Genomic DNA, 16,899 nt, shown 5'->3' on the forward strand with positions numbered 1-16,899 from the left:
ATATTTAAAAATATAAAAATTCCACTTAAAATAATTTAAGATTTATAATCCATATATATATATAATATTAAAATATTATTTGTAATGTTTGTCCAACTTTAAACTCTTTTTAATCCAAACCAATTCTGTTTTGAGAATATTTTAACATTAGATTTGTGCGTAGTTTAATGAGGCGGAGGAGTTCCCCATAAAGCTAAGGAAATTTCTGTCATATTTAAAGAAAATCCGGTAAGGATTTTTGTAAATCCAAGTTATAGTTGTTAAGCGAAGGAGTTCCCCAGAAAGCTATGGAAATTTCGGTCATATTTAGAGAAAATCTGGTAAGGATTTTTATAAATCCAAGTTATAGTTGTTAAACTTCAAAATTTATGGTGTCGTGAACGTTTTTGATGGTGGTGAATCCATTTCCACCATCAAAAACACAATTCAAACACTTTCTCTACAAGATTTTTGAATTTTTTTTACCTGAATTCCAGCTACTTTTGACCGTCCGGACAATTCCTCCACCTCGTTAGACTAGATTTGAATTTATCCTAAAAAATTCTGTTTTGACAGTATTTTAGGATAAAATTTGAACATTGATTTTGATTCCAACTATTCTTCCAACTTCGACAATTACAGGCACGTTTTCCGCATATTCTAAAAAATGGCGTACCACGTGTATTCAAAATATAGCGGTAAAGAATATCCATAAGAGTTAAACCAAGGACACGTGTAGGAGAAATTTTCAACAAAGATGTTGAGTGACAAAAATTAGGAAACGACCTTGTGGCAGAGAAAATTCGTTGAACGTTAGTTTCGAATTCTAGCATAATCCCAACTACAATAGTGAAATAGCTAGGGCACATATTATTCGGATCAGGTCCCTCCTTACGCCTCTGTTGTGCAGAGGAATTAAAAAAAATTCAAAATCTGCACATGGTGGGTATTGTTTGATGTGTTGGCTGACAACGTGTAAGAGCTTGTTTCACATAAATAAGCGATGGGCCATGTCTCCCTCCAATCCCAAATTAAATGCCAAGGATATGAACAACCAGGAGATGATCACCCATAAATAGATCACAGTACTTCCTTCCAGATGAATACTCACTTGATCCATTGATTGCTAATCATTATTGGGTTCATTTCATTCTGTATAATCCAAGCAAAGGGCATATAGGATAATGAGCAAAACAGAGAGAGCCCATCAAAAATACAGGGAGGGTCGTCATGAAGAAGCACTGCAGCTTTACACAGAGGCTCTGGCCGTGGCCAAGCTGGATGCCCACAAAATCGCACTGCACAGCAACAGGGCTGCCTGCTATCTGAAACTCCAGAATTTCAAAAAGGTTGGTATCACATCGCGTTCTGCTTTCTGTACATCTATTCAATTATGGAAGAGATTGCCCCACATCATTGATCTTAAACCACTTCACATCATTGATTTTAAACTATGATTGAGTATCCGGCATTTGGTTTTATCTGATACCCACTTTATACGGGGGCAATAACGGCAGGTTTCCTAAGATTGGCATATTAAGTAAAAACTCTGTATCGATGCAATTTTAGCCATAAGGGAGTGGCCCACATGATTGTTCTTCAAGACAATGGCTTGTGTTCTTTACTCGGGCACTGGTCTCCGATTTTTATCAGAGACCAAAGTTATGTCGGGGCCATAAGGATGGATTTTTTTTAGGTTATTGTAGCATGTAAAATTTAAATATCAGTACGTCTTTGCCTTACATAGAATGACCTAAACCCTTGTTCTGCAACGTGATAGATTTAATTCGTTTCCTATTGATGTTGGTCATTTGATGAGACCCTGTTTAAATGACGGGGAAACAATGGTGGATTCTCCCAAACGGTTGTTAAGCTAAAAATTGAATATCGTAGCATCCTTTCCCCTAAATAAGAATGACCCACATCATTTTTGTTTATGATTGCAATTTCCCTTCTGCAATTAAGAATTAGAATTCGTTGTATTTTTTTTAAAGTGCTTCCAGAAGCTTGCCCCGAGGGGCTACACTGTAAGGAGTAAACTTTCTTTGGGTCGGGTGCCATATGCCAGGCTTATCTGTTCCGCCAAAATCGCCTGGGACTTGCTTCTGGCGTTATCTCTTTGAGTAGTCTGCCGAGGCCACAAATTTGTCATGATATTTTTGCCAAAATCCGGAGAATTTTTTGAAAATCAGGGCTATAGCTGTCAAACTTTATGATTTGGATTTTGGGTTGATGATGCTGAATCCATTTTCACTTTAAAAAACAATTCAAACACTTCACTTTAAATAACAATTCAAACACTCCAAAATCAGAAAACAAATCACCAGATTCTGGTGAAAAATAACTTTCTGGGCAAATTTGTGGCCTCGGTAACAATGCCTTATCTCGTGGAAAGTGGAAAGACTGGATAGGCTAGGAATCAAACCCAGCGGCTGCCCCTAGCCGGTGGGTTGGTCTACCACTGAGCTACATGTCCGTTTGATGTCAGTATAACTTCATATTCAGGTGTGGGTTAACATTCCAACACTCCTTCCCAGGACACACCAGTCATTTAGACTTAGAGCTTGAGAATTCCTAGCCACAACCATGGCTCTTATGCCATGCCAAAACACTGGACAGGCTAAGAATCGAACCCAGGACCAACTCCCCCAGCTGGTGAGATTCTCTCTCACCGGGCTACATACCCTTTTGATTACAGGCACACACAGATAACTTTGAAACTCATGCCACAGTGAAAACAGAACCCTTGTGGATGGCTTAACACTCTGTCCAGCTCATCAGTGAATCAACAACCCATTGGCAGAATTCATTGTTATCTAATACTGACTTCACTTCCTAGGTCAGTTAAGGGTCTTGTGATAGGCAGTTAAGGGTCTTGTGATAGGCACTTCACATCTGGAGGTGATAAGGATGCAATTCATTAGCTGGTTATACCAAGAGAAATTTGAATATAAGTGGATCCTTGGTGAACACCTATGTCGTTCTTCTAAAAGATAACATCGAACACCTATATCGTTCTTCTAAAAGATAACATCGTCTGTTCTTTACTCGAGTTTTGCAATTTGTTCCTATATGATGGCCTTTTTGCATGTTGTAATATGATTGGATTGGCTTTGCTGGTTATATTGATTGTAATTTTAACATTTGTGCATCTTTGCCCAAAACAAATGACGTAAATCATTGTTCTGCACGATAATGGCTTGCATTCTTCGCTCAAGTGTTGGAATTGGGTTTTAACTTTTCTATTGAACAATTTCACGTCTAGCTGCAATATTAAATAAAAATTGAATTTCAGTGCATCTTTTCACAAGAATTAATGACTTGTAACATTGTTTTGCAAGGTAATGGATTTAATTATTTACTGGAGTATTGAAAATGATCTGAGTATGCAGATTTCCACAGTATGAATTCATATGCTGATCTTTATTTTGGATTTTACTGTGTAGAATATACCAAACATCCAACATTTTGGGTGGACGCTCTACCGATCATCAAGGGCACATAAAGAAAAGAAGCTTTATGTGTGCCTGATGAGTGTCTACCCAAACGTCAGACGTTTCATATATTCTACACAGTAAAAATCCAGAATAAAGATCAGCAAATTGAAAATGGTGATTGTATGGCACCCACTTCAAATCTGTGGCAATAAAGGTGGATATCCTCAGATGGTTTTCTTGAGTAAAATTTGCATATCTATGGATAAGCTCTTTGAATATAATAACCAACATAATTGCTTTGCAAGACAATAGCTTGCATTCTTTACTTGACTATTGGCATTGGTTGTTATATGATACTGTCTCCAAAGCTTGGTTTATATTCAAGCTAGTTATGTTTAATTATATTTCAATATTAGTGCATCCTCCAAGCCATCTGTTACACTGCTATATACAGTTTTTGTTAACCAGTTCTTTGACAAATCCCTATATAGAAATCAAATCTTATTATTCTTGCTAGAGACCATATCGAGAAACAAGTCATGTATAAGCATATGGCTAGAGTTCTCAAGGTGCTAATGTGCAGGTTCTCCATCATCAGTATAGATGCTGACAGCTTTGTGACTTGTGTAGTGTGTTCTGTGCATGTTTCCATGGTATAACTTTTTTTCTGAGAAACAAAAATGCATCTTATATTTCGTTATTGAACCCAAGAAGATACATCATATATTTCTGCATTAATGAGTCACCGTATAGGTAGGTTACTAGGGGAGTTTCCCCCCTTAACGTAGGCAAGAAAAGCCAAGATGTCTGCTTTGGCACCCATTGTAAAAGAGTTAAGTTTTTTCCTAAGATTGCTTATCCTAGCATGATACTGAACAGATAACTCTCCTTTGTAAGCCAACAATTCTCATTGAAGGTTGCCCAACATCACCTTTTCCACAGGAAGGGGATGGCTAATAGTTGTAGGGTATCCCATATACCTTTTCTTATTGTCTGATCATCCACTTGTCGCATAAAATAAACCCTTCCCAATGAAGGTAAGAGTACTATAACTTCCATTCCCAGAATCTTTGAGTGACCTTACATCCCCGTAACGCAGTTACTATCTGTGAAACTAGAATGGTGCAGTCTATTCTTAACTGCAAGACTGTTATTGAGATTTGAGAAGAACCAACCATGCACCCTTGAATAAAAAAAGATGGAGCTTTAATTGAGAGGAAGGTCCATGGGACAACCCAGTGTTTTCTTCCGTAAGATTTTTCTGGGAGTTTTTGGCTGATAGTCTATCTATTAAGATATATTCTTTGAGATTTATAAGTTTTAGTTTTTCACATTTTCTGCTGTTTTGTCATTCTCTCATTGTCTTCAGACTTGGATTGCTCAACGTTATAATATGGTAGAAATTGAAAAAGTTTAACATGCCTAACCAAAAATTGGTTGGAGTGAAGGGTTAATCTCCTCAACCTTATAATATGGTAGAAAACGCTTAGCATGCCTCGCCAATTATATTTTCTTTTTAGTGAAGGGTGCAGTTTTGTTAAAGCTATGGTATAGGAGTTCGACAATCAATACCACCAACATCAACAAAGTTCAACAATCAATGCCACCAACATCAGGGTACTTAAAGGGCTTCATGCTCTTGATCAAATGCCAATCTCATATCCTCATGCATGGTAGAATCAAATGGAAACATTGCAATCCCCCAAATCCTGAAAACTATTAAGTTTGTTGGATTTTGAGTGAGATCTAAAATTCTAGTTACTCCATATGAAATCCAATGAGGTCGAAACCATTCTCAAACATCCTGGGTCATTTCGTGGTAATATGACAAATTTAAGTGAAAGGATGAAAATGAAAGATAAAGGAAATGTGACTTTTACGTTCAGAATTTAGCATTACCACTGATTGCCAACATTGCTTGGGTTGAGAGATGTGAGGCAAATGAGAGGGGAGGCATGCTTTTAAAGGTTTGGAGGGGCTGTTTTTGGAGGGAACAACCCCTAGTTTTCCTCAAAACCACTTCAAAAAGCATATAACCACCTTTTTGTGGGGTCCGCGGCCAGCTTGGCAATAAATTGACTGGTTAGGCCCATAAACCCTAGCTCACAAGGTTCAAAATCGGTTTGTCTATCGGTTGGATGGCTTTGCCTAATGAACCAACTGGTTTGATCAGTTTACAGTTCGAACTGGCCAATTTTGAATACTATGGGTATAAGTGCCCTACATGTGAGGAATTGTGTTGATTTTCTAGTGTAGTTTTTCAAAATTGATAACTACTTCCAATGATATATATTCTTTTTGCATTCCAATCATAAAGCAGTTATACATGAAAAACTTCAACCATTCACTTTCAACAATAAACACATAGAGCAATAGAGATCACATGAAAAATAAACAAGAGACAAGAGACATTAGAAATTAGGCTTCAAGCCAGGGAAAAAACCATAAGGGGAAAACCCAACCAATCTTTCTTTATGAGAGAAATTTTGTTCATCAATAGTACATCAAAGAATATTCCAACAAGATTCCAAATCTGACCTCAAAATGTCCAAGTCAAAACCAATCAAGAAAGAGAGAGAAAGTCAACTCTAGTCAAAGTATATGTCTACAATAGTAAGACCGAAATTCAGCTTGTGAAAGCTCTGAAATAGGGGGATCGAAATTCAGTCCATCTCAATCAACAAAGTCCCTGAAATCCTCAGTCAAATGCCTCAATCAAACCCTGTGGTCAACAGAAGTCAACGAGCTAAAAATTTAGTCAAACAATTTAATGATCATCTACAACTTTTCGGCCTTATTCAATAGTCAAGAACTTGGTCAAACAGATCCAAAACAACCTAAGTCAACGCAAGTCAAAATAGATAGAATGAAGTTGGTAAACGTTGGTCAGAAATCCTCCTTTGACTCCTTCGCACACGTGGATTAGCCTTTGTGATTTTCAAATGAATGTGTGTGATGATGAGATGTGTGTCCGAATGAGGTTCAATGCATCTCTATTTATATGAGTTTTAGGAGGTGCCTTTTCACACACGTGGGGCCGACTTAATGTTCGTGAGCCCGACTTGGTCAAAGTCAAAATTATGAATTGTCTCCATTAATTTCCAATGAAAATATCGACCACAGCTACATCATTTTTCAACACTCCCTCTTAGCTAGGGAGGTACTCTTCATTCTCTCTCAAAATCAATTTCCCTAACCAATCCACAGGTCTCTTGGTTCATAGCCTAAGGGATAAACACAAGTCTCTCTCTTTATCAAGATTAATCTCCCCAACTAATCCATAGGTCTCCTGAGGGCCGACACATTGCCTAAGGGAGAGATCATCAATCTCAACATAAGGAAAGATACACAACATCGAACACATCCCAATAGCCACAACACCATGGCATCCAGGTCAGTATCCCACTGACCAGTGGGACCAAACCAAACACATGCACAGGGTACATCAGTCTCCTGGCCTACAACCTAAGGAAGGAATCCATATCTCAATCATATACACAGGGTACATCTCCCCGACCACAAACAAGGTCTCCTAGCCCACAGCCTAAGGGAGGAATCCCTATCTCAATCCTTGACTATATAGTCTCTCGGTTCACGACCTAAGGGAGAGAACACAAGATCAATCCATTCCTCAGAACCAATCTCCCTGACCAAACTCACTGGTTTCCTAGCCCATTGACCTAGGGGAGTGACAATCTTCTTGACCAATCCATAGGTCTCTCGGTCACAGCCTAAGGAAGATTGTCCATCACATGATGCTGTTTAGTTAGTGCTCCCTCTCTCGCAGAGAGGGGTTCTCAACGACTCCAAGTTGTTCTTTGAAATAAGCAAACTTTGTACGGGACAATGACTTTGTCAACACAATAGCAACCTATTCATCAATAGGGACATATTCAAGCTTCACAGCTCCCCTCTGGACAATATTCCAAATATAGTGATACGTAATTTCAATGTGCTTTGACTTGTCATGGAACACTAGGTTCTCAGAAAGCTTCACACAACTTTGATTATCAAAATATATAATGGCTGATTCCAACACTTGATCAAGCAAACCAACAAACAATTTTCGAAGCCACAAAACTTCTCAACAGGCAGAACATGCAACAATATATTGTGCTTCAACTGTACTTAGAGCAATAGAATTTTGCTTTCTACTAGACCATGAAATCATAGCGGAGCCTAAGCCAAAATAGAATCCAAAGGTGCTCTTCCTATCATCAAAGCTATCAACCCAATCAACTTCAATAAATCCATGCAACTGCCATTCTCCATTAGAAGCATAACTCAAACCATTTTCAATGGTACCATGCAAATATCTCAGAATATGTTTCATTGCAACCCAATGTATATGTCAGGGCTCAACCAAGAATTGGCTCAATGTGTTCACAGCGTAACAAATATCAGGTCTAGTATTCACAAAATAGTTCAACGAGCCAATCAATTTGTGATACATAAAGGGATCAATCAAATCAGACTCACAATCCCAGATCTTCTTCAAATTCGTCACTGTGAAAATTCCTACTCCAAGGAACCTCTACTGCAGCAAAACTGAATTTACTTCTCCTACTTGATTTTAATATACATTATCAAGTTATTTTCTGAATATTGAAGTAAATTAGTTCGACAGCATACACTACTTTAAATTTGATTACATGAAACAGAAAACTGAGCAAAGGACAAGATACATAGGACACATGTATTTTTGGACAAAATAGTCCCAGAAAAAACCCAATGCGGGAAAATTGGTGCAACAACTCTGAGGGTTTTCTATTGTTAAGCAGTAATTCTGAATACAACATTGGATGCCCTCCTGACAATCCAGTGACAGAGAAAATATAATGGTAGAAAATTGAGTGAGTTTTACCTCACTTCACCCAGTAGATTCCAGCTGATCCGACAGCAGAATTGGCTAACCCTGACTATCTCTGCGTTGGCCCTGCATAGGCCCTGCGTCAGCGTCTGCATTGTCTCTTCTGCCTCTGGAACTTTTGCATTAACCTCTCCCGGTTGTTCCGACATTTCCCGATAGTTTCAGCTTTCTGCATGGAGGGTAGCTTCTGCTCTACGCTGGCCCTTCTGGCTCTACGTCAGGCCTGCGTGGGTCTAGATTGGCCCAACGTCAGTCCTTCTAGCTGCTGCGCTGCCTCCACTAGTGTCTCTCTGCCTCTCTGTCCAGTATTCCTGAACTATCTCTACCCCTCTGCTGCAGAATGATCACTTAGTTTGAATTCTTAGCTTCCTAGCCCTAGAAATCAAACTCCAGATCAATTCGTTCTCTCCGTGTGTGTTTCCAAATGAACCCCAAGCCTCCTTCTTATACATTTCTTCATTGAGACTTCAACGGTCGAGATTAAGTCTCTAATCAACGACTAAGATTAAAACTTGACTTGATTTGCTTTCTAGATCATTTTCACCCATATTTTGATTAATACCCATTAATACTTTAATTTACCTAAATTTAAACTTAGGAACCCCATTAAAAATATTAATTATTTTAATAAAATACAATCTGGGTGGAATTTAACCAAATGGTTTCTGGTTCTTTAGAACTCATGTGCCTTAGCCTCTCCACCAATTTTCATGGCTAGAGCATATCCGATGCTACCAAAAACTAACACTCCCTCTTAGCGAGGAATGTGCTCTAGCAACAATGTCCAACTGCATGCTCCTCTGTTTTTGAAGCATCTCCTTTTTCACTGTTGCTTCCACCAACACTGTGCTGCTGCTGCTACTGTGCTGCTACCCATGGCACTGCCACTGCCCCTGCTGCATATCTGTACTATAGCTCCCTCTGCATCCGCTGCATCTGTACTATAGCTCCCTCTGCATCTGTTGCTATCACTGCCACTGCTAGCTCTGCACTGCGTCATTTTGCAATTGTTGCTGCTTAGCAACGGAAAAGCATCTCAAATTTCTGAACTAACTATGTCCAACATAATGCCATGAATGTGGGAATATGACTGCTACTAGTCTCTGACCCTCTCAATCTTCTCCGCTATTGTTGACTTCTGCACTGTGCCATCTACACTGCTGCCAACCTTGTTCTGCGCTGATCAGTCTCTGGTCTCAAGGTACTGCGCAATCCCTATAAGGGGATTCGAATTGCTGCCAAATGCAGCTATTGACCTCTCTGCTCATCGCTGGATCTGCTCTTCCTGTTTTAAAATCAATGCTCTGATACCATGTGAAAATTCCTACTCCAAGGAACCCCTATTGCAGCAAAACTGAATTTACTTCTCCCACTTGATTTTAATATACATTATCAAGTTATTTTCTGAATACTGATGTAAATTACTTTTGCAGCCGGCACTACTTTAAATTTGATTACATGAAACATAAAACTAAGCAAGGAACAAGACACATAGGACACAATTATTTTTGGACAAAATAGTTCTCGAAAAAACCCAATGTGGGAAAACGATGCAACAACTATGAGGGTTTTCTATTATTAAGCAGTAATTCTGAATACAACGCTAGATGCCCTCTCGACAATCCAATGGTAGAGAAAATATAATGGCGGAAAACTGAGTGAGTTTTACCTCACTTCACCTGGCAGATTTCGAGTGATCCAACAACAGAACTAGCTAACCCCGACTATCTCTGCGCTGGCACTGTGTCAGCCTTACAAGCTCTCCGTCAGCTTTTGCACTGTCTCTTTTGCCTCTGGAACTTTTGTGTCAACCTCTCCCGGTTGTTCCAACAGTTCCTCGATAGTTCCAGCTTTCTGCGTGGAGGGCAGCTTCTGCTCTACGCTGGTCCTTCTGGCTCTACGTCAGGCCTGTGTAGGCCCATATTGGCCCAACGTCAGTCCTTCTAGCTGTTGCACTGCCTCCATTAGTGTCTCTTCACCTCTCTGCCCAGTATTCCCAAACTATCCCTGCCCCTCTGCTGTAGAATGATCACTCAATTCGAATTCTCAGCTTCCTAGCCCCAGAAATCGAACTCTAGATGAATTTGTTTTCTTCGTGTGTGTTTCCAAATGAACCCCAAACCTCCTTATACTTTTCTCGTTGATACTTCAACGACCAAGATTAAGTCTCTAATCAACGAATAAGATTAAAACTTGATTTGATCCGCTTTTTAGATCATTATCACCCATATTTTGATTAATACCCATTAATACTTTAATTTTCCTAAGTTTTAGGAACCCCATTAAAAACATTAATTATTTTAATATAATACAATCTGGGTGGAATTTCACCAAATGGTTTCTGGGTTCTTTAGAACTCATGTGCCTTAGCCTATCCACCAATTTTCATGGTTAGAGCACATTCGATGCTACCAAAAACTAATAGTCACCATAGGAGTGTCCATGGACTTACAGTCCATTATACCAAATCATTGAAGGATCGAAATAGTGTATTTGCCTTGGCAAACAATGATTCCATCAGGGTTTTTCCAAATTTCCAATCCCAAATAGTAATGCATGAGACCAAGATTCTTCATTTCAAATTCAGATACCAACTCCCTCCTACACTGGACAATTAGAACCTCAGCCTCGGTCATAAACAAATCATCCCCATACAACAACAACATCAAGGGCTCCCTATCAACAACTTTAAAATATAAGTTTGGATCAACATTGCCCTTCTTAAAACCAAGACTCATGAGATAACCATCAATACGGGAATACCATGCACGAGGGGCCTGCTTTAGCCCATACAAGGCTTTCTTCAATTTGCGAATATGTGTTTCTCTATCATGGACCTCAAAACCCTGCGGTTGCTCAATATAGACTGTTGAAAAGTGTAGCGAAGAAGGTCTTCCTTTTGACTAGTGCTTTAGTCAAGAAAGACTTCAATGTGTTCTTCTTTTCTTAAGTATGAGTTCATGGAAAAGGACGAATTAGTTTGTTCATGCGCTAGTTGGAGGCTCAATTATGTGGCTATCCAAGTGTAAGTTCACATTTAGAAGGGAACGAGTTGATGAGCTTCAAGTCTTGATTGAAGCAAGGACTTTTTAACTAGCAGTTCGACTTAGTTAACAAGTCTAACTTCACTCGTGTTCTAAATTCGAACTTGCCAGATATAGCATGATCGAATAATATAAAAGGAGGATGAAGGCACATCTTTGATCATTCTTGTATGCACAAGGTTTTGTGTATGAGAGCTTGTCATGGATAGAGCGTACCTTGGACGATCCATACGCTGTGACAAGAAGACATTCATTGTGTAGGTTTGAGCTAGGAATTAGGAAGAATTCCTAAAGAAAATGGGCCACTATTGCACTAGGAAATAGGAGATTTCCAACACGAGAAAATAGGGGCAGAGACTGCTCAAGGATTGAGGAGCTGGGTCAGGTTTTCTGCAGGGAGATTTCATGCAAATGGTTAGCAATGAGAACAAGCTTGTTCTCTAGTGAAATAGTGTTTCCTTGTAAAGAGATCAGTTGCTCAGAATTATATTAGTAAAATTCTATAGCAAATCAAAAGGTTTCCCCAGTTGGGTTCCCTAGAAAAACACTGTGTTATTGTGTGTGACTGGTTCATTATCTCTGTTTTTATTCCGCTGCTTATTTAGTAGAGAATTCTATGTCTTGGTGCAATGAAATTAGTTTCACATTTGTCATCATAGCAGTTATAGAATTTCAAGGAAATTCTACATAGACTTATTCTTGAATGACCCCATTCAGAAAAGCAATTTTTTCTTCCATTTGATGCAATTTCCAACCTGCAATAGAAGCAAGAGCAATGACAGATCTAATAGATGCATACCTAGCAACAAGAGCAAACATGTCTTCATAATCCTCTCCCTCTTTCTAGGAGAATCCACGAGCCACAAATCTAGCCTTGTACTTTTCAACACTTCCATCAGCAACATGCTTAATTTTGTAAATCCACTTTGAAGGCACAACAAACTTTCCTTCAAGCCTTGGCACAATTTCCCAAACATCGTTCTTCAATATAGATTGATATTCTTCAGTCATAGCATCTTTCCAAACTTGTTCCTCAGTTGCTTCTTCATAGGTGGATGGCTCGGATTCAATGATCTTGCACATCAAGGTTGTATAACCAGAGTACCTTTTCGACTTCTTGCTTTCCCTGAAGGTCCCATGAGCTGCAACATGTCCTTCAACTTCCTTCAATGTTCTTTCAAGCCAGGCATGTCTCTTTCTAGTCTCAGGTACAATGGCTCTTGGAGATTCAACAAGTTCATGATCATCAGATTCTTCATGAGGATCTTGATCTACCCGTTCAGGTTCTTTAGGTTTCGATTCCACATTCTTCAGAGCCACTTATATCTCATCATTAGAGTCCAAGTGTGAACCCTTGGACTTTCAAAAAGCAACATCTTCATCAAAGATAACATCCCTGCAAGTTGGAATATAGACCCGAAAGGCCTTTAAATCTTCATCGTAGCCCACAAAAGTTCCCTTCTTCCCAGAAGGCTCCAACTTTGTCCTCTTCTCCTTAGGAACATGAACATAAACATTTGGTCTCTCGCCTATAAAGACTTCTTCGAGAGTCATAATCCAAGACTCGATGTGGGCATCTATTTTGAACATACACAATAGCCTTCACAACTTCTCCCCATAGAAACATTGGTAACTCTTTATCACGAAACATGGCTTTGGCAGCTTCCATAATGGTTCTATGTGGGCAAGGGCACCCTCTGATATGATAAATACATGATGATCTAGTATTTGATTGAAGGTCAATGAACTGGGATGCTCTATTAGCCCATTTATGCAGCAAAATTTTCCTCAACCTTCCCTATGCTTACTCATGCAACTTTGATTTTGATGGTGAGGTGATGGAAGGTCTCCTAACATGTCTCCAGAGGATGGTATTTGATGTTGATGCTCCAAGAACAGAGAATCATGACATGGAGATGTATTGGGATGCTAACAAACTATTTGGCTTTGCTGATGTTGTCAATAAAAGCAATGTTATGATGGCACGTAAGCCATTAGATTTTAGAATTTTAGAATTTAATTGTGTTTTATTTGCAAGTTGAATTATGTCTTCCTTAATTCCTATTTTCCATTGTATTGAAATGTAATTTAAGTCTTTTTTTTTCTTAATTATTCTAGATGTTTGGTGGTGAAATTATGGTGCAAGAGCTCCAAATTTACATAAGTTTTTCATTCGAGTCGTTAGCCAAACTTGTAGCACTTTAGGATGCAAGTGCAGTTGGAATGTGTTTGAAAAAATATGCTGAAAGAAGCGCAATAGGTTAAAACTTCAACTGCGCAATTACAATTATATAATTTATGACTCTCAAGACTCATCAAATTTATCAGGACCCTCTTACAAGTTGGGATTTTCATGTCTTAATGATTTGGTATATGTCCACTACAACCTTTGACTATGGGTGACGCAGCTGGAGAAAATCTTGATGTGGATGCCATTTCCTTTGACAATATTAACATGTGTCTTAGTGGAGGGTGGAGTACGAGGCACCTATTATGGAATAGGCATCTGTGTGGTTAAAGGTGGAGCAACGGTAGCTGCATAGGGCAAGAGAAGAGAAACAAACTTGGAGGGCAAAGGAGCCCTTGACGTCATGAAGAGTGATGTGGCAGCATCAGCACCACCCTACACAGTGTTACAACTACACCCTCTAGTTGGTGTCAAATAGACTGTGTAGGAACTTAGTGGCAAGCGAGATATGACCTTTCCCATAGAAGGGGGAGAGGTCATTGGTAATAGATAGCTAGGTGCTAGGTTTTTCATTGTAGATAACTCATGATGATGAGATACATTTATATATTTGATGTCATTTTGTATTGATTGTTCTCTTTTGAGTTCTTGATTGGACAGCTATTCGGGTTTAGGGTTCAGTATTGACTTTGATATATCATTTTTGATTTGGCATCCACTACATTATATATATTGGTGTTTTTCCCATATTTATGTGCTAATGTGTTTATTTGATGTTGGTGTTGGTTTATATGTTTAAAAAATAAAAATGTTTTGTAATTTTTAATGCTTACTGTGGTTTGCCAATTTTTGCTGATTCTTTTGCCAATGTTACGAAGAAGTTGTATTCTGGACCCTCGCCGATTTTTTGTCAACACCGAATCACTGATTTTTTTCAGCAATGATAAATAGAGATAACATAAAGAGGGAAACAAAATATTTTGTGTATCCAATCATTAGTAATGCTTCAGCACTCAGTAATTTACATACCAATTTTTTTGTTATCATGAGCCTTCTTGTCCTTCATTATATTTTAAAATTCTACTAAGAAGAGGGAATGGATTCAGGTAAGAAAGAGTGCTGCCTCATATGCAATAAAACGTTTATTGATGTCCATAGGCTGAGTTAGAGCCTCTTTGTTTCTGAATATTAAGTTTTAATTATTAAATAATGCATATGAACTGACAGCAACATTACTAAGCACTATGGGTGGGTATGGGCAGCAAAAGCTTTGCATGGTAATTAATATCTCTGTCCTGAGGCACATTATACGGCTCAATATGGGGGAGGTGTCATGAGTGAGTTAGTGTAATCCTGACATCATGTTGACTTTTCTCACACACATGTATACGTTAATAATAACCTGCCTCAATTCATCTAAACCCCAGATCTATTAAGTGTTGAGAAGGATCAAATTCCTTGAGGTGCAAACCTGTCCACAAGTTTTCGCACCACTGTCAAAAAGGTTTAAACTTCAAGGGATTTTATTTCTCTAGGCGGTTTATAGATCTGGGGTTAGGATGGATCTAGGCTGGTGACAAGTAAATTGAAAAATAGGTCATTGTACTGCTCCTCTATGATGCTTATTATTTGTAAATTGTAATTTGTGAATAAACACATTGATAGTTTGATCGTCTTTTCTTGTTTGTAAATCAGGAGTAAGAGGAGTTAGTTAAGTGGCATATTTTACTCAGTGTTTAGCATTCCCCTTAAACGAATGTTTCAACTTTTATCTAGTATTTGGGTTTTCCTGGTGGTGGAATGACCTTATATGTAGTAACCTATTGTTAGGGATTTTTTCGTTGTTGGCAATCAATGATTTAGCTAATATTTATTCCAAACATCTTATTATGTTATCTTTTATGACGTTATCATGCTTTTTGTTAACATTCCTATGTTGTGTGTTTTATCTCTGGTAGTGAGTAAAGACTGAAAACAGTTTCTGTGTGCTTGCTAAGTGTCTTGATATTATGGTCTGACTGCTTGACTGAAAATTCTAGGCAGCTGAGGAGTGTAGTGCGGTGCTTGAACTAGACCGAAAGCATTCGGGAGCATTGATGCTGAGGGCACAGACACTGGTGGCCATGAAGGACTATCACTCAGCCCTCTTTGATGTCAATAGGCTTATTGAATTTAATCCATCATCTGATGTTTATCGGAATCTACAAGCTCGATTGAGAACACAGCTAGTGAGTTTCTTATCTAAGCATCTAGTTGCTGCTTACAATTTCCATTAATGCTGTACTAAGGTTTTCCTTTGTTCTCGCATTTTGCAGTCATTGGCTCCTATACCTGAATCTGAAGAAGAGGTACTTGCTTCTGATGCGGAAGAAACACAGAGCCACTCACCTGTAACTCGTAAGTCCCCATTGAATGGCTCCCCAACTCAGAAGTTTCCAGTAAATGAATCAACTCAAGAGTCGTCCCCAAATTCAGAGTCATCATCTTCATCATCCCAAGGGATATCTACATCACACCCAAAAGGATGGGATGCTATACCAAAGCCAAAAGGTCACTCTGGGTTGGATTATTCTAGATGGGATAAAGTGGAAAGTGATTCAAGTGATGACGAAGAGGATGAGGACTCTGAACCTCATTACCGGTTTCGTCTAAGAACAGTCGGAGTTCAACCTGTAACATAATTTTAGATTATAGGAGGCAGAATTGATCTGTATAAAATGACAGCTGTTCAGCGGAATAGCTATAGCATCACCAGCTCAAGTGATTTGTAGAATTAAAAGCTTCAATCCATGTCGAGAAGGAGATTTTGCTTGGGATATTGAAACTACAAGATCTCTACAGAAAATGTGGTAATTATTTCAGAGCAAAGTGAATGAAAAGTATCATTACCACAATATGAAAGGACTTTGAATGTGAGTCAACATCAAGTTGGCAGGGATGTATTTTAGATGCACTGATTCATTTTTACTGAAGCTGATAGCAGGCTTCTTGCTGTTAAATTCATGCGGGATACTCTAGGAGTTAGTGTTGTGGAAGAGGAAATAAATTGCTGTATTATTGTACGCACAGAGCAAGTCCATTCCTTCAAATGCAACATTGCTGACATGATATTTGAATATTTGGCAAGTTGTATATGTAAATTGAATGATTCTTCTCATTTGCCAGGAATTGTTGTGGTTGTGTATTGAAATGAATGGAATCAAATGTCACACATGCAAGAAAGTTTCATTTTTCTAGTTGCTATATGACAGAAGTGACACGAAGAGTGGTATCTTTGATTTTGTTCACGAATACAGAGGCCAACAGTGTCTGCTTCGTTAACTAGATATTTGACCTTACGATTTCCATTTTCAAAATTTTACTTGAAATAGTAGTCGGGAC

At 38.6% G+C, this 16,899-nt stretch overlaps 1 protein-coding gene across 1 annotated transcript; it reads left to right on the top strand.

The window, feature by feature from the left end:
• Positions 1-790: 790 nt before the first annotated feature.
• On the top strand, positions 791-16,675 carry LOC149225203 (Tetratricopeptide repeat (TPR)-like superfamily protein). The gene is made up of 3 exons (XM_089376988.1): positions 791-1,328; positions 15,558-15,746; positions 15,834-16,675. The coding sequence occupies exons 1-3, from the start codon at positions 1,164-1,166 to the stop codon at positions 16,197-16,199; spliced, it is 720 nt and encodes a 239-aa protein (XP_089233114.1). The 5' UTR covers positions 791-1,163; the 3' UTR covers positions 16,200-16,675.
• Positions 16,676-16,899: the final 224 nt, after the last annotated feature.

This window comes from Pinus tabuliformis, chromosome J (assembly GCF_031772625.1).
Source record: "Pinus tabuliformis cultivar Carrire ecotype Pingquan chromosome J, CPIR1, whole genome shotgun sequence".
NCBI classification, from domain to species: domain Eukaryota; kingdom Viridiplantae; phylum Streptophyta; class Pinopsida; order Pinales; family Pinaceae; genus Pinus; species Pinus tabuliformis.